At 33.2% G+C, this 18,334-nt stretch overlaps 1 protein-coding gene and 1 long non-coding RNA gene across 3 annotated transcripts; one reads left to right on the top strand and one right to left on the bottom strand.

Moving 5' to 3' along the window:
- Window positions 1-595: 595 nt before the first annotated feature.
- Window positions 596-3,443, top strand: LOC142609466 (fatty acyl-CoA reductase 2, chloroplastic). Its single transcript, XM_075781052.1, has 9 exons — window positions 596-989; window positions 1,097-1,200; window positions 1,282-1,481; window positions 1,574-1,674; window positions 1,818-2,022; window positions 2,156-2,317; window positions 2,397-2,478; window positions 2,703-3,100; window positions 3,247-3,443. Exons 1-9 carry the CDS (start codon window positions 596-598, stop codon window positions 3,410-3,412), a joined length of 1,812 nt encoding a protein of 603 aa, XP_075637167.1. The 3' UTR covers window positions 3,413-3,443.
- Window positions 3,444-5,779: 2,336 nt separating this feature from the next.
- LOC142609677 (uncharacterized) lies at window positions 5,780-9,321 on the bottom strand. Of its 2 annotated transcripts, XR_012839653.1 has the most exons (4): window positions 9,159-9,321; window positions 8,504-8,555; window positions 6,732-8,000; window positions 5,780-6,615 (listed from the first exon to the last, which is right to left on the bottom strand). It is a non-coding gene; the product is annotated as an uncharacterized LOC142609677 (long non-coding RNA). The 2 variants fall into 2 exon arrangements; XR_012839652.1 differs by having other exon boundaries at window positions 6,115-8,000.
- Between the last annotated feature and the right edge of the window lie 9,013 nt (window positions 9,322-18,334).

Genomic DNA, 18,334 nt, shown 5'->3' with positions numbered 1-18,334 from the left:
CAATCTTTTCAATTCAGCTAGACTCTACTATGCCTTTAATGTCACTTGATCATCTTTTTGCTAAGCAAATGGGAAGCTAGCCTAGTCCAAAAATACCTAGCTAGTGCAAATATCCATGACACACTCCTTGACTCTCACACTCTTTCTCCCCAAATATTTTCCACTAAAAGTTTTAGCGCACACAAAAAACAAAAATGCATATTTACTAAAGAAGTAAATTAAAGAGGTGGAAGAAAGAGAGTTTACCACCATCTTAGCCGTTGGTGAGAAGCGTAAAGGGGGTGGCAAAAAGAGAGCCATGTCATATAGAAAAATGCTTTACAAAATGAGTATCCAAATTTACCTAACCCTCATCTCCTTCTCCCTTAAATCGACCCCACCTCTCTTTCTCTCTCACACCCCTCTCTTGTTCTCTTTAAAACCAAACTAAACACCATCTCTTCTCTTATAAAGCTTTGTTAGTTTACTTGCTTGTCTTTTTAGTCAGGAAGTGTTTAGCTAAGGTTTTAAGCCAACCATTTTAAACAGCACAACTTCTAGTTCCTTACCCTCCCTTTTTTTGTTTCCTCTGCAAATATTCCACATTTCTTGGAAAATGATGGAGGCTTTGTTCCTCAATTCTTCCTCAGTTGCACCGATTAAACTCTTAAGAATACCCGAAAAGCGTGACCAGTGCTTCTTGAGGAGGAAGAGGAGTGTGGTGTATTGCCAAGAGAGTGGTAATGTGGTAAAGCCTAGTGGGATTTCTTCGGTTTTTACCGAGAGAGCTGCATTAGTGAGCACGGATCATAGTGCAGCTTTGAGAGATGCAGGTAGCTTGATTTTGTCCCCAAATGGAAATAGCCAGGCTGAGATTGCAGTGAAGGATTTGGTGCCATATGGAGGACCAACCACCTCTTTGGTAGAGATGCATGATGGTATTGGAATTGTCAAATTTCTTAGAGGGAAGGGATTTCTTATCACTGGTGGAACTGGATTTCTGGCAAAAGGTATATATGTTTTAAGGCATTTTCCATGAACTTTGTTTATGCGTATTAAGGTTTTTTTGGTCATCGATTGATAATAACATGTGTTTTCTTCTCTTCAAAAAAATCAGTTCTTATTGAGAAGATTTTAAGGACAGAGCCCGATGTTGGTAAAATTTTTCTTTTGATAAAGGCAAAAAACAAGGAATCAGCTCTGGAAAGATTGAAAAGTGAAGTACGTTCTTTATAATGCCCTCTGATAAAGGTTCATTTTTTTAATGATCAATTTGATAAATTTCTTTTTGTTGTGTTTCAGATCATAAATGCTGAGCTTTTCAAGCGTCTCCGACAGACCCACGGAAAATCCTACCAATCCTTCATGTTGAGCAAGCTAGTTCCTGTGGTTGGGAATATCTGTGAATCTAATCTTGGCTTCGATGAAGATTCAGCAGATTTTATTGCAAAAGAAGTCGACGTAATTGTAAATTCTGCAGCTAATACAGCGTTTGATGAAAGGTTATGACCTTTCTTTATTAGAAGTTCATATAACCTTGTAATTTTTCAATTTATGTTATTATAGAATTTTGAAATTATGGTACTGCATGCAGATATGACGTTGCTATAGATATCAACACAAGAGGACCATGCCACCTGATGGGCTTTGCAAAGAAGTGCAAGAAACTAAAGCTCTTCTTGCAAGTATCAACAGGTAAGTCAAAATATTCAGCCAAATAAAAAAAGAAAAAAAAAATGAAAGGCATATATGGGGACGGACTAGAATGATTTTTAAGGGTCTGTTTGGAGCACATATCTTATTTTGTGTTAAGCATATATTCATTTCTTCATATACAGCTTATGTTAATGGTCAAAGACAAGGACAAATTATGGAAAGGCCATTCAGTGTTGGTGATACTATAGCAAGGGAACTTTCAGAAATTTCATCAAGACCCTTCCCTACATTGGACATCGAAGGTGAAATAAAGTTGGCTTCAGATTTCATGGAAGCTTATGAAGTCAAGTCAGTGGCTCAAAAGATGAAAGAGTTAGGTCTAGAAAGGTGATGAGTTACTTCTCTCTTCTTTGCTCTTTAGTACTTTTTTTTTTTTCTGAGGAAAGAGAAATAATTTTAGTGCAAAATTAATACTTCACTTTTTGGATTTCTAATGTGAAGATAGTTGTTAATTTATCAGGGCCAAAAGATATGGATGGCAAGATACTTATGTGTTCACAAAGGCTATGGGAGAAATGATGATCGACAAATTGAGAGGAGAAATACCAGTTGTTATTATTCGACCTAGCGTAATTGAGAGCACTTGCAAAGAGCCATTCCCTGGATGGATGGAAGGAAATAGGTACTTATGTCCTATTCAGAATTTGTATTAACCTATAGAACGCAAAAAGTAATTGGCTCTGATACAAGCTATCTCACAGGATGATGGATCCTATAGTGTTATACTATGGAAAAGGGCTGCTCACAGGTTTCTTGGTTGACGCAAATGGAGTACTCGATGTAGTAAGCAAATATTTTGTATCTTTTTTGAGAAAATGTGAATAGTTGTATTATTAAACTAGAAGATATGAATTTGTTGTGATTTTGGCTCGGCTGCCTGGTTCATTATAGTCAGGGAAAAGAGGTTAACAGACGTGTGAAGCATAAAGTTTACGAGTTCAATTCAATTCATGTAACTCGTAATTGTGGTCATTAACAAGTTGTTCCCTTGACATGAATGCTTGCAGGTCCCAGCAGACATGGTTGTTAATGCAACCCTGGCAGCCATAGCAAAGCATGGAGTGGCCCAAAAACAAGACATCAATGTATACCAGATTGCTTCATCTGTTGTAAATCCACTAGTTTTCAATGACCTGGCGAAACTGCTTTATGAATACTACAATTCATCTCCGTGCGTGGACTCAAAGGGTAGGCCAATCAAAGTTCCATCTATGAAGCTATTTAGTTCCATGGAAGAATTCTCCACTCACCTATGGGGAGATGCTATTCAGCGAAGTGGGTTGACAACTATACCCCCTTCAAAAGGGAAATTGTCTCAGAAACTCGAAACTATCTGCAGAAAATCAGTAGAACAAGCGAAGTACCTAGCAAACATATACGAGCCATACACATTCTATGGTGGAAGGTAAGTAACTAGTGACAGCGCACTGTGACTTTTACATGACATTAAAGTCAATCAAACACATTTTTAACTAGAAAATCAAGGAGCACATATCATGTGGAAAAAAAAAAAGGTTTAGTACACACTTCTAACTAACAACTGCGAAACAGGTTTGATAACAGCAATACTCAAAGATTGATGGAAAGCATGTCCGAAGAAGAGAAGATAAAATTTGGGTTTGATGTGTGCGGCATAGATTGGAGAGATTATATCACGAATGTCCATATTCCAGGTCTTTGGAGGCATGTCATGAAGGGAAGAGGAATGTGTAGCTAAACACCATTCATCTTTTTATACATGTAATCACCAGTCAAGTCCTGAAACTAGTCAGTTTAAAAACAATGTTACTTCTGTTTCTTCTTTTAGAACCTGTTAATTAAGTGGGCAAAAAGTTGTTTCCTTAACTTCTTGGTGTACTTACTTAAATTTAAGCTTCTATATATAATCAATGCCGGTGTCTTTTTCCAGTTCTGTAATTCTGCATGCATTACGTATTATTTGGGCCATTAATATACATCTGATTTTTTTTTTTTTCTTGAATCTGTCTATAAATTTATTCTTGACTAAATTGCAATTTACACCCATAAATTTTAGAGTAATTAATTTTTACTTTATCCCTTAAAAGTTTTAAAATTTTCATCCATACTCCTAACGTTTTGTATCATTTGGATTTAAGTCCTGACCCACTCAATGGTACATGTGATGGAGAACGATCTAAAAGTAATAGGTGAAAATTTGGTTGTTTCTAAACACTTACTAAAATTGGTGAAAATGAGGAAAAACTCTCAATGACTTGATTCTTGCTGCTAATGAGATGAGATGTGATTTATGGAACAACAAAACTCTGGGATACGTGTCTATCATAGAAGGAATCTTACAAAATAAAAATTACAAATTGTAGTACAATACAACAAATTATCACAAAATTTTCCCAACAGTTGAGTTTCAAATCTTTCGTATGTGAAGACAAAATTAAATAAATTAATAAATATTATATTAGGATTGACCACAACAAAAAACAAAAAATATTGTGAAAATATTGTCACGTTTTATTGTAGGACAAAATTTAGCCACATAATTGGTTGTAACCATAGATTACAAAATTTGTTGTAATATCTTTTTATTGGAGGTGAATTTTGACAAATTCACTATTAAATTACATCTTCTTCTTATATTTTTAAGATCAATAGTTATGTCATCAATAAATTTTAAATTTCAAGTTTTTGTGGTTTAAAATTATGCATAATATATGCACTTTATTTCCTTAAAAACAATTATGCATAATATATAAGCTTATAGATCATATAGTGAATAATATTGATTGATACAAAATTTGGCACATGTATTAAGAACATGTAGCACATGTAATTCAATGATTAGATTTTCAAAATATGTAGTAATATTTATTTTATTGAGTAAAGTTGTAGTCTTAAGCTACAACTAGTTTTTTAGCTGAACTTTGTCCTTTATTGTATCTCCAAACTTTTTAAATTAGTGATATTTTTCTTTAGAAAAAAAATTTGTGCTATTTACACAATATTTTCATAACAATTTCATAATAAAGCTTACGTAATAAGTTGTTATTGGTTCTCATCTGGATCTACTAGTGACATTAATATTTTTTTTATCTACCATTAATGAAGATTTGTAACCAAACAAATAAGGAAGGATAAGAGAACATAAATTCACAAGAGGAAACTCAAATCTTAAATTTTCTTTTTCAACTCTTTACCCTTTATTTATTCTGCTATAAGAGGCTAGGGGTGTGCAACCAAGTCGTTGATCCGCCAAAACAGATCCAATTCTACCTAACCTATTGGTTTGGGTCAGTTTTTAGAGGTTGGCGAGTCAGTAAATTTGCCTAACCCGACCCACCTATATTTAATATATATTTAAAAAATATATTATATAATTTTATTATTTATTCTTTTATTTATCAACTGAGTTAGGATAGAGCTATCTGATATCCTACTAACTTTGAAGCACTAATAAAATAGTTTGTGTTAGTTTGGTAGTAGGCTCAGGCTTATTAGGTTCTAAATTTGCTCTTATTTGTATCAGTGTTGTTTGAATGCTTAATTATTTTTTTTTTTAATTCCAACCCGATCTAGGTGGGCTAGGTTGGGTTAGATCTTTTTTCAACCTGACTATGGTGGGTAGAATTGAAAATACTTCTCAACCCGAAGAAAAATACTAATTTTGATTGAATTGTTTATGTTATGGGTACACCAAAAAAGAAAGTTAAAACAATAACAAATACATTAAGTTGTCTAAGCTGATACTTTAAAGACCAATAACATTCACTTAATACTTTAGGGACGAAAGCACTAGTAGATAAATATTAGGGACTAACAATGTAATATCACCATGGATTAGAGTTTAGGTTTGAATCCCTTATAAATGCGCAATTTAAGCATGATTTAAATTTCTTCAAGAATATTTTATTTAAATTAGTATTTATTGAGTCCCTGATAAAAAATTAAGTAAATTCATTATAAAAAATAAAAAATAAAAAAAGGTAGAAAGAAGTGTTTTAGTACAATGACATAATATTGAAAATGATAATGGGAATATTCACTAGCATAATATTGTCAAAATGGAAATGTAAAACCAAAAAAAAACAAGAGAAGCGTCAAAATTAACAAAGACATTATATTGTCAAAATTAATATTGTCCAATGACATAATATTGTCAAAATTAACAAACACAATATTGTCATAATTTTTTTCTTTTACAAGCTCAAGAGTTTATGCCTAACATTTCAAAGAAAATATTGGATTCGATCCAATTTCACTTGAAGTACATTTTTTTTCTTTTTTCCGCACCATTTGAGGAAGTACAATTATCTTTCTCCAGACATGTTAAGATGTTATGGCCAACATGCTTGCAAAGGCCACAAGACTTCTTTTGTCTTTTTCATTCGTTTTTGCTTCGGACGACCTTTTGTCTTTGAGAGTGGAGGACAATTAATGAAGCAATTATCATCAATCATATCATTAATATTAGCATCAACCATATTTTCCTTGTCCACTAAATTTTCATCGTCCAACACTAGCAATTCCTTTTCACTTAATGATGCTTCACGACACCAATGTGGTGGCAAATACAAGGATGGAATTTGGTAACAATCTTTATGGAGGAATACACTAAGTACATGACAACAAAGTATACCCCAAAATTCAAAATTCAAAATTCTTGTAACTACAATATGTCATCTTACCATCCCATAATACTTTGTGCCTTTGACTAGTTTCATCTTTATAATATTGTAGCACAAATTCAATACCATTTTCTTGAAGCACCGAATATTGTGTTGCTCTCCCAAATTCCTCTTGAAAAATCTTGAAAGCATAGGGCATCAAAACATTATGTGCTTGGTCTTCTAACGGTGACATTGATCTTAAAGAAGAACCTCTATATGTCTCCAACACCGTATCATGTGATTGTGTTTGCTCAATATCTTCAATGGCAAGATCAACCTAAAATTACAAATAGTAAAATAAATTAAAAACTTTTGTATGACACATGAAGACTACAAATATTAACAACAAAAAAATTATACAACAAAAGAAATCAATGGTAAATAATGACTTACTTGTTTGATGAGTTGGATCAAGTTTGTGTGAGAACTAACAAACTGTTTAATAAATTCATTTGTACTTTCCGATCTTCCGGTTGTTGTCATTCCACCAAAAAGAAAGCCCATGAAGGTAACATGGTACCCAAAAATGCTTGATTTGATATAAATTAATTACATATTTTTTAGAGAGCATCATGTCATATTTTGTCGTAACTTGAAGCCATTGATTGTCAAAATCTTCACATGACTCTAACTTGTATAACTTATAAAAGTCCATGCACCAATTTGAATATTTCGTATTGATGTAAACCAACCACTAAATTTAGCGGTAATATGTCATATATATACAAAAGGTGTCACGCACCTGTAAATTTTTACTTTTTGACAATTCAATCCACATAAATCCTATCAAGTATTAACATCAAGAATTATCATAATAATTCCATTGAATATACTCTCAAAGTAAGTCAAAGCTCTAAGTATTAATTACAAAGACCATTGGCCACAAAAGAATAGAGGTCTGAATAACAATTACGTATCAACAGCTTGTCCCATCAATGGGAATACAGTCACAACCACTATAATATACCAAAAAAAAAAAAAAAAAAAAGTCAAGTCTATTCTAAGATGTACAACATCAAATAACTCCATTATAAAAGTTCAGCCTCCATCAGTAGTTAGTCTAACTACTATTAGCCACCAAAAAAGCTGTCTCAAGATATTGTTGCCTACTTTGAAAAGTTTATAAAAATAATAGGATGAGACACAGCCCAGTAAGTAGCATAATTAATGGGGGTGGGGGAAATGCAAGTTTCATCTTCAATTATAATAATATGACAAGAATGATTAAATAATAAAACATAAAATTTCTCAAAGTAAATACATTGAAACTATATACTATAATCTGTGAGCATTAACAATATAATTTCCAAAACAATAAAATCTGACATACGGCAATTTATCACAAATATACCACACTACCACATAGATCGGTCAGGAGATCCACCCATTCACAACTAGCATGATATTGTCCTCTCTGGTATGCAGACTCTTGGCCCCATGGACAGCAGTCTCACCCATACCCTCAAGCTTTTTCTCTCCCCACATGAGCAGCAGAGAGAGCGCGTCAAATAGGACATCTTTTGCATGTGGTCTTTTGGCCCTATGGACAACAGCCTCACCCACACACAATCAAGGAATCTCTTCCCCCCATGAACAGCAAGGAAGAACGCATTGTCCAAAGCGAAAGAATACTAACCTAGGTTGATTCCGTTGTCACAAAGACTACGAAAACCAAATTGAATGATCACCGGAAAATCACACATGGCATGGTGTTAAAACCACATAAAACTCACAGGTATACATTTCCTTTCAAATACATAGTTTATAACCAGGTAGTTTCAGAAAAATCTTAAATAATTTAACTTCCACAAAGTTTGTAAGGTTTTCAACTTCATTCTTGTCAAGAGATTTTCTATCAATTTCCCACATAACAAGACAAGATAAACATCTTTAAATTTTCTAATATACCATAAAATACATAATTTCCTTACCAAAGATTAAATAAAAGATGCTCATTTTTCCATATCAACAATTCATGCCTTTCCCCAAATGCAATACCAAATATGATACATTTTTATATATAATAATATGTAATAGGGTCACAACACAACAATTTTAAGAAAACATATATCCATATATAATTTTCCAAAACGTGTTTGACCCAAGAACATCATTTATGAAATATGGTTATTTTTCCAAAAATATCTCATTAAGAAGCTACTTACCTCGCAACTGCAAAAGCCTAATTCTCCAAGCTCCAAGAAGATTAGCTAGAACCTAAACAATATCAAGTAAACCTATCACAATAAGCATAGAGCTTGAAATTGTATCTAGCCACAATTTTGGAATTGCCAAATAGAGACTTAATTAGGCAAGCCTAGTATTTAACCTCATCAATATTAACATATTCCACTTCCAAAGTATCTCAACAAATTAATTCACAAGGCATAGACTCCAATTTATAGAGTTAACCCATTCAAGATCATCTCCAACATTATGACTACCTTCCATAAATTTACACTACATCATTAAGAGACCCATGAAAGCAAAAATCAAAATATCCTCCAAGACAAGAAATTTAGAACTTCAACTAACTCCAAATAAACCCAATGGCAATGGAAAAATTAAATTTACCAACCATCACATGTTATAACTTAAAACCCCTAAATTTTCCACCACACACAAACCTTAAATAGCCATTTTTAGCACAAATTATATACCCATTCATCAAATAATTCCACCAATACAAAACTCATACATAAAAACACATAAATATCACTTCCAATGCTCATAAATCACATGGGTATCATTATTAAAGCTTAAATACAAATAACCTCAAGCAAAAGTGTAAAACCCACAAAAAAGATTAGGAATTTTTACCTCAAAAAAAATGAAGAATATGCTTAGGGGTTCCTAAGTATTTTTCGGGTGATCTTGCCGAAAAAATGACGGTGAGATGGTGTGGTTTGGAGAGGAGGCCAGCGGGTGAGTGTGTGTTTAAGTGAAGAGATAAGAAAGAAAATCAAAGAAAGAAAAGAGAGAGCCGGCCAAAAGAGTGAAGAGATAAGTGAGAAAAATGATTGGTGGAGAATGATGAGTAGTGGGGTTAGGTGGGGCACGTGCGAACTCCAAAAATCTGACCTTTCACCTTTTTTTTCTTTCTTTTTTTATATATATGGGCTGACAGGGACGTGACAAAAGGCATGCTTTGTAGCCGGCAATTCTTTTGATATTGCCTCTGTAATCCATAGATCTTGATCCGTCAAAATTGCCTTGGGTTGATTCTTCATTAAGAACGCAAAAGTTTGCTAATCAAGTACAAATTTAATAAAGCATGAAAGTATTTCAAAGGATGTACGTTCTACTAATTAATCAAATAAAATTTAAAAAATAATTGTACAAATTTATAAAACAAAGAATGTACCTTCATTAACCACTGAGAGACACTTGTTGTTTCATTTCGAAGAAGTACACAACCAAAGAGAATTGTCTTTCCATGATTATTGACACCAACAAAAATATCAAAAGGCATATCATAAGCATTCACCTTATAAGTAGTATAAAAAACAACCACATCTCATATTTTTGGTACCAATCAAAACAATGAGTAGGTGACCAAAAAATATGCTCCAATCTATTTTCTTCATTGGTTGTAAATGCATATTGGAATATAGAGTTCTCTTCTTTAGCAACTTTGCAAAATTGTAAAAGATCTATGGCATCATTCTTTGCATTCTTCCTCCTCATTTTCACATAAAGATTGCAAATATCCCTTTGAAAAAATGGAAGTTGTCCATATTTCAAATGCCTCTCAAGTTCCATAACACGCTTTACCTATCTAATTGAAAGTCCATCTTCTTTCAATAAGAAAATACGTTTTTCATCGTCTATAGTGATAACTCGATTGACTGGAAGAAATTGTACTTCCAAAGGGGAGGACAAATCATGATTATGGTCTACAACAAACTTAGTGACATGCCATTCTCGAGGAAAAATATCAAATAACTTTCGTAAAATGATACTCAAATGAGCTTTACATCCTTATTTTAAAGACTTCCTATTTCATTGCTCCTCCTTAAACGGATCTACTATTTTTAGTGGTTGTTTACCTTGTCGATGACAAAAGAAATCACATCTTACTATTTCTCCTTTTTTTTTTCTCAATACGACCTTTTCAAATTGTAAAACCATATTGATTTGCATAAATTTTATAAAAAATGAAAGCTTTTTCTTCACTAGGAAAACATTAACCAACAAAAGGCTCAAACTCATTTTCTATTGAATTTATATCTTCATGTCCTTCAATAACTCCCATTTTATCTATTGGACATTCATTTTAATCAATTATTTCATCTCCATAAGTATTATTATTTTTTCCATCATTTGGAAGCTCATTTAATGCAACACAATTCTTTGAAACACTTCCATGAACTTCACTTGCAATCAAATCATCGTCAACTTGTGCTATATTAAAAAATAATAATAAAAACAATCAACATCATATTATTTGATATATGAATTATATATTACAAATAAATGAAAATAATAATACCTTCTTGAGATAATTCATTTAATTCAAAACAATCCATTGGAACAAATTAATGAGTCTCACTTGCATCTACATTGTCATCCATTGGTGCTATATTAAAACAAGAGTTTAAAATATAAACATCATATTCTATGATAAATGAAATGTAAATTTATAAATAAAGTAGTGACTCTTACTTGCAACTACATTCCCATCCATTGATGCTATAATACATGTATTAGAAATAAAAATTAACATCATATTGATTTGGGTGCTATATAAAAACAAGAGTTTAAAAATATTCTATGATAAATGAAATCTAAATCATAAATCAAATAAATTATAATACATTCATGAAGTGGTTCATTTAAGTCAAAGCAATCTTTTGCAACTACATCCACATCCATTAGTGCTACGATATACATGTATCAAATATAAAAATTAACAACATATTAATTTCAACCTATTTTTAAAAAAATAACTATGAATCAAATAAAATACGATAGCGGTACCTTGTTTAATTATTCTTCAATCCTTTATTGATATTTCTTCATCTCTTCTTCTCTTTGATATTGGTAAAGGGGAAGAAATTTAGTTTGATATTGGTAAAGTGAAAGAAAGTGGATAGTAAAATATTGGTAAAATAAGATTTTGTGGGAAATAAAAAGTAAAAGTGAGGGAAATGTGTTAAGAGGGCAACTTTGTCGAAAAAAAAATGCCCCCTACCAATAGGGCTGCCCATCAACCCGTCAGACTCGACCCACCCGTCTGACCTAGTCCGACCCGAAGACCAACAGGTGGATCCGATTCTCAAAACAGGTCGGTTGCGGGTCAATTAGAGATAAATTTTCAGGTTTTCAGTTCGGTTTCGGGTTCCACAACTCATAAACCATAGAAACCGACCCAACCCATGAGAAGTTTAAAAATAAGGCAAAAAACCCAACCCGTGAGAAGTTTTCATTTTTCAAATTTTTACGCTCTCTCTCCTTCAGTTTCATATTTTCACGCTCTCTCCTTCTCTGATCTCTCTCTCTCTCAAATCCCTAACCCTAACCCTTCTTACAGCTGCCACCATCATCAAGTTTTCCTATTGCTGCTGCCGTTGTCATCAAGCTACTCAAACCCAACTCTCAAAGACTCCTCTAATTTGCTTGAAATATCCTTTGATCTTGTGCATCTGATGGTGGGTCTATAAAAAATGTAATTTTTTTATAGATTTTGCACTGATCTTGTGATGATGTGGTGATGATGGGTGAGGGGAGTGATGGTGGTGCCGGTTTAGTGTGATATCTCTCTTTCTTTCTTCATTTCAGTCCATAGATCTGAATTCTTGTTTGTGCTATGTGATTTTTGTAGTTTGTGTTTGGGTTTATGTCCTTTGGGTTTTGATTTCTCTGTGTTCTTTGTGTTGATTTCTTTATCCTTTTTGGGTTTTTATTTTTGTGTTCTTTTGGCTTGATTTCTCTGTGTCCTTTGGTGTTGATTCTGTGTTTTTGGCTTGATTTCTTCATGTCTGTGTTCTTATGGGTTTTGATTTCTGTATTATTTGGGTTGTGATTTCTTTATTTTCTTCTTTTGTTTCAAACCTGATATTACCTGACGGCCCCGACCCGCTCAACCGATGACCCGAGTTGCCGATTTCGATCCGAACATATGGTCAGTTGCGGGTCCATTTTATGTTCACCCGAGTCAATCGGATCACATGCGAATCAACCCCAAACCCAATCAGACTCGACCCGTGGTCAGCCCTACCTACCAGTGCCAACCGTGTCCCACATTAAAAGGGCAAATTTGTCCAATTTTTCTTACAAGTCATGTCATGCTTTTTCTCTAATTTACTCAATTTTTTTATTTATGTGGGACCCACATTGGAAAACCTTAACAAGCACCCTCCGGTGCTTGTTAACATTCTCCTATATATATAATCCAAAGGTGACTTGCCACTGTGGAGCTGGAGACCACTCAAACAACCAAATAGTACATGACTCCTCCTTGGATCTTTCTCTTTTAGAGCCACAAATCAATTAGGGTGTTTGGATTGGGTAAAAACTGACTTATATAACTTAGTTTTCATCACCCATAATCTAAAATATGAGAGATCTACAAAAAATGAATAGTGGGACTCATCTAAAGGCTTGTCACATCAGTTCTCTTTCTTCTTTTTTTCTTTTCTTTTTATTCGCTTTCTTCCTTCCTTTCTTCTTGTTAGGTCACACGCCTTGTTTTCTCTCTCTCTTTTTTTTTTGTCTTTTTCAGTCCAGCGCCATTCTTCTTTTCTCTTTCTTTCTTTGTTTCTTCGCAGCTGCTTCTTCTTTTTTTCTCTTTCTTTCTTTTTTCTTCATCTCTTCATAGCGATTTTTTTTCTTGCTTTTTTCTTGATAGGTTGTTATAGTCTTTTCTGGGCATTCTTGGCTTTGATTTTCAAACTAGATTATTTTAATTTTTTTGGGTATTTTCTAGGTTTGTGATATTTGTGCTATTTACTGGGTTTATGACATGAGATTAGAGCTTCAAATATCAACACCAAATCCTTAAACTGAGATCTTTTGGCTTCATTTTCTGGATTTATATTATGAGATCAGAACTTATTTTTTTCACTTTGCATTCTTCTTTTATTTTCTAGTTGTAGTCGTTGGGTTTTGTTTAAAGAGATGAAGATGTGAAGGGGATTGAGTTTTGTTTAAAGAGATGAAGATGTGAAGTGGAGAGAGTACTTTCAGTAGTCGCTGTGCATTTTTCTAAGCATTGAATTTTGTGGGTCCTATAACTTTACTTAACATTGAGTTTTTGAATTGAAATACCACTAAATTTCTAGCCAAACGCACTACTAGTAGAGTTATGAAAAATTTTGAGTCAAAGATATGAGAATTGGGTAATGAGTTTGAGTAATGAGATTTGAGTGTTAAGATATAAAATTGAGTTAGCTCCAAACCAAACAGGCCCTTACGTTTAGCATATAGTTTTTTTTTTTTTTTTGTGAAGTTTAAACCAACAGTTTTGTTTCAACTTTTATAAACACGTTTGGATAGTAATAATCATTAGCTTCCGGATATCTTAAAAAAAGAAAACATATTTTACATTTTTAAAAGCTACTTTATTTATTTTAACACATTATTTTAAAATTCATCTTATATCTCTTTTTTTTTTTTTACTTTCAACATACAACCTATTAAACTAATATAATATAAAGGGGCAATTACACTCCCCCCTTTTAAGGTTTGGAAAAATGACACTCCATCCAAACTTGAAAGGGAAAACACTTTTTCCCCAAACCTCAAGGGGGGAAAATTACTCCTGATATAAAATAATTTCAACCAAAAAAACCACACTAACAACAACAAAAAAGTCATTGTTGGTCTCTACCACAGCAATAACCTAAAAAACCATAATTGATCACCACCATAGCAAACCAAAAAAAAAATCAACCAATCAAGTTATATCAAACCCCAAAAAATCACAGAAAATCTAATCAATTACCACTGATCTCAGCCATAGCAGACCCAAAAAAGAACTCATTGGAAACCCAACCGATCTCAAGTTGATGCCTACCAACCATAACCGCCAACCTCAGCTATGGCTAACCCCAAAAAAAAATACCCATAGGAAATCCAACCAATCTCAACGCCAAAAACCATCACTCACAATTATCGAAACCTAAGAATTGCAACCCCCACCACCTCCACCATTGCATGCCACCCAAAACCAAATTGAAAACCCACCAAACAATGCCACCACACCAAATCACAAACTCATGGTACTGAGAGAGTAGGACGGCCATCTAGATGGTGGTGGCAATGAGTGGCAAGAGGCGAAGAGAAGACTAGGTTTGTCTAGAAGAGAGAGAGAGAGAGAGAGGAAAAAGTATTTTTTTAAAAAATAAAATAAAACTTGCTATAGCAATTGTTATGTTACAAGTAGTCAATTACTGTAGCAAGTCTAAAAAAATTTTAAAAAAAATAGAAACCCAAATGAGGTTTGGTTTTTGTGGTTTGGGGTTTAAAATAACTTTTTCGGAGTTTTAGAAACTCCAATGCTAGTGCTCTTTATGACTATTGTAAATGTATACACTAGCCTCATTGCATATGCTTTAAGGCTTTTTATATTTTTTGGGGCCTAGTGTCATAATTTATCATGCATTTTAAATTGAGGTTTTTTTTTTTGTCCACTAATATTATGTATTTGTGAACTACTGATATGGTTAGTCATTAGAGTATCATGAGGTTAGCACCGATAAATGAACAACAAAATAGCATTTATATTATATGTTTGTGTGTGGATGTGTTCATTTTTAGGTGCTAGCCTCATAAAACTTTTGTCTGTATCAATAGTTCAAAAATGCATAATATTAGCGCACAAACACGTAAATCTCAAATTGAGATGCATGGAAAATTATGACATTAAACAACAACAACAAAAAAAAAAAAAAGATCCTCAGGGCAATCGGGAAGCGCATGCGATGAGACTAATATTCCATGAATATCATCCACTTTATTTCTAATGCGATTGTTAATTGATTAAATTTTCAAACATTAATATACTTAAAATTTGAACTTTCAGAACATAATTCATACTAAATGGTTCTACACTATTCTTGTGCTCAATCTTCTCTTTTTATTTTGAGACGTAGCATGAAAAAATTAATTCGCCCGCAAAAGCATAAATCTCACTACACCTTTAAGTGCTTTTGTAATTGAAAATACATCAATCTTGAACAAGGACGAAGCTAGGATTTTGATTGGGGAGGGGGGGGGGGGGGGTTGGCGCTAGAGTTTAAAAAAAATGAAAATTCACTTTTATATTTCATTATGTAATTAATCATTCAATTAAACCAAAAGATTAACGTACTATCTAAAGAAGAAAAAAGGAGAAAAGAAAAAAATTAAAATAAAATAATACTCACACATGGTTTTTACATTTTATACATATAAAGGTTGAACTATTGTTATTTCTTTAGATGAAATAACAACAGAATATGTGCGTAAAAGGACCAGAATTATCCCACATGCATATGTGGTTAATAATGACAGTGGACGTCCACCTATAGCATCAATTTTAAAACACCATAATAGCTCTACTTATTGTAGCAGTTTCTTAAAGCGCCATAGTAGAATATCCATAGCAGTAGTTTAAATAGCACCGGTTTAAACTACCATAATAGGTCAACGTATTTGGCAGTTTCTAAAAGCGCTACTTTTATAATGGCAGTTTTCAAAACCACTTTGGAAAAAACATGGTTGTAAAACCAATTTTTTTGTAATGGACAAAGCAAAAGAGTAAGGCGTACTCCCTTAAAAAAAAATTAAAGAGCAGGGTTTCACTATAGTTTTAAAAACTGGACCGGACCGACCGATTCGACCGGTTCAATTGAAAACCGGTCATCAATCCAGTCCAGTTACGTTATAAAACCGAAAATATACTAAAAACTGTTAAACAGTAAAAACTGGCCGGTTCAACCGGAAAACCGGGAACCGGCGCAGTCGAACTGGTTATGGCCAGTTGGGTTGAAAACTAAAAACTACACCATTTTTTGACTTTTTCCCAGCCTTAAACTACTTTGTTTTGGAACATTCCGGTCAGTTTTGGGCGAAAAATGCTTTTTCGCACTGAGTGCTTCTGCAGTTCTGCCTTTTGCAAGATTTTTTTGACAAAAAAAAAAACAAAAGAAAGAAAGAAAGGAGCAGCGAGCCAGCAACTGCACAGTGACGATGTAATGCTCTTCAAGATTTTTTGACCAAAAAAAAAAACCTATGACTGTTTCCGTGAGTGAGACTGAGAAGGAGGTGGAGAAGGAGTTTTGTGAGGAGATTTCAGATTTGTGAAGAAGAAATAGAGAAGAGGAACACGTAAGGAAATGTGTAGGCTTGGAAAAGTTTAAAAAAAAAAAAAAAAAAAAAAAACGCATTGGGAAGGTATTTTTCTTTAAATGGGTGGATGATCTGAAGAGATGTGCAAGCACTAGGCACTAGGCTTTGGAAAAGTCAAAAAGAGGCCTTGGGATGGTAAAAAGTACAAATGGGTGGATGAGAAAAATTTATGATATTAATAAATAAAAAAATAGAAAGCAAGAGATAAAGATGTAGAATTAAAATTTAAAAACGGTGGAAGATTTATTCAAAAAAAAAAAAAAAAGGTGGAAGAAATCATTCATCAAACAGTGAAAAAAAAAAGGTTGGACTTAGCTTAGACCATGGGAAAAGTCCTTCTCACGTCACTTCATCTTCAATAGTTATCAATTTGGACAGGAAACTAACAAGTAAAAACTAACCTACAAACATATAATATTTCAATTTATTATATTAAAGAATATTTCAACTTATTATATTAAAGATGATTGTCTGTTAATTTTATTATGTTAAATTTTTTAAAAAGATGTTATATATTATATTTTTTTAATGAAATATATTTATCACCGTTAGTTTGTTAGTTTTAGTATATTAAAATATTATTAACTATTTATATAATTTAAATAAATAATAATTAAATTATTTATGACGTCACCGATTCGACCATCGGTCGGATCCCGATCTAACCAGAAAACCGGTATTTAGTTCTTTTTTCGATTCTTTCACCGTACCGGTTTTTAAAACAATGGGTTTCACAATGAGCGACGCAGAGGTAGAGCTAGTCAATCTGATACATTGATTATTCACAGATGTAAGCCAATAAATTTTCTATCACAATTCACTGCTACATGCCTACATGTGACATTTCGTAAGTTGAAAACCCCTCCTACCTCACTACTCTTTAACTCTCTCATTCCCAAATCTACAATAAAAATAGCAATCTCTTTCTTTATTTATTTATCAATGAGATACCCAGCTCGTTCAAAGCTTCTCTTACACTGGAGTCCAAATCTTCTGTCCTAGCTCCACTTTATACTCCATCAATAAACACTTGCCACATGTTCACCTAATTAATTATATACTACCATTATTGACTTATTAATGCTACCGTTATTAATTAATAGTAGTATTTAATTAATTACGTGAACACGTGGCAAGTTTTTATTGATGGAGTATATAAAGTGAAGCAGGAAAAGTGGGACAGAAGATTTAGACTCCTTACACTGCACTTTGGTGCTCAGCTTGAGAAGACAAGTTATGAATTCAATGAGTGATGCTACAAAGACACACACACTCTCTCTCTCTCTCTCTCTCTCTCTCTCTCTCTCTCTCTCTCTCTCTCTCTCTCTCTCTCTCAACACTGGTATTTTAGGAATTATATTTTGAAATTAATTGACCATGAAACTTTGATTAAATCTTTTTTGGTGTTGCTTGGGCAATCTTGTTAATGTTTTGTACTATTGTTTAGCTTAAGAGGCCAAAGATTTTGTTTGGGGGTGGGGGGGGGGGGCGCCTTAATTTAATTTTGTTGAGTTCAAATCCTAAATGAAGCTCAAATATACCTTTAGAAAAAAAATTCCCAAAATCCAGGGGGACCACTAATCTAGGAGTATGTATTTATGTGTATATTGGGCCGGAGGCCCAATTCAAGGACATTAAGTAGTCCGAGGATGGGTAAATATCTT

The sequence above is a fragment of the Castanea sativa genome, chromosome 9 (assembly GCF_040712315.1).
Source record: "Castanea sativa cultivar Marrone di Chiusa Pesio chromosome 9, ASM4071231v1".
In the NCBI taxonomy this organism is placed as follows: domain Eukaryota; kingdom Viridiplantae; phylum Streptophyta; class Magnoliopsida; order Fagales; family Fagaceae; genus Castanea; species Castanea sativa.
This window is presented reverse-complemented; position numbering and strand designations above follow the sequence as displayed.

Coding starts and splice junctions, on each gene's coding strand:
- LOC142609466 (XM_075781052.1), top strand. CDS start 596: ATGATGGAGGCTTTGTTCCTCAATTCTTCCTCAGTTGCACCGATTAAA. Junction 1,201..1,281: donor TGGAAAGATTGAAAAGTGAA/GTACGTTCTTTA, acceptor GTTGTGTTTCAG/ATCATAAATGCTGAGCTTTT. Junction 2,318..2,396: donor GGATGGATGGAAGGAAATAG/GTACTTATGTCC, acceptor GCTATCTCACAG/GATGATGGATCCTATAGTGT.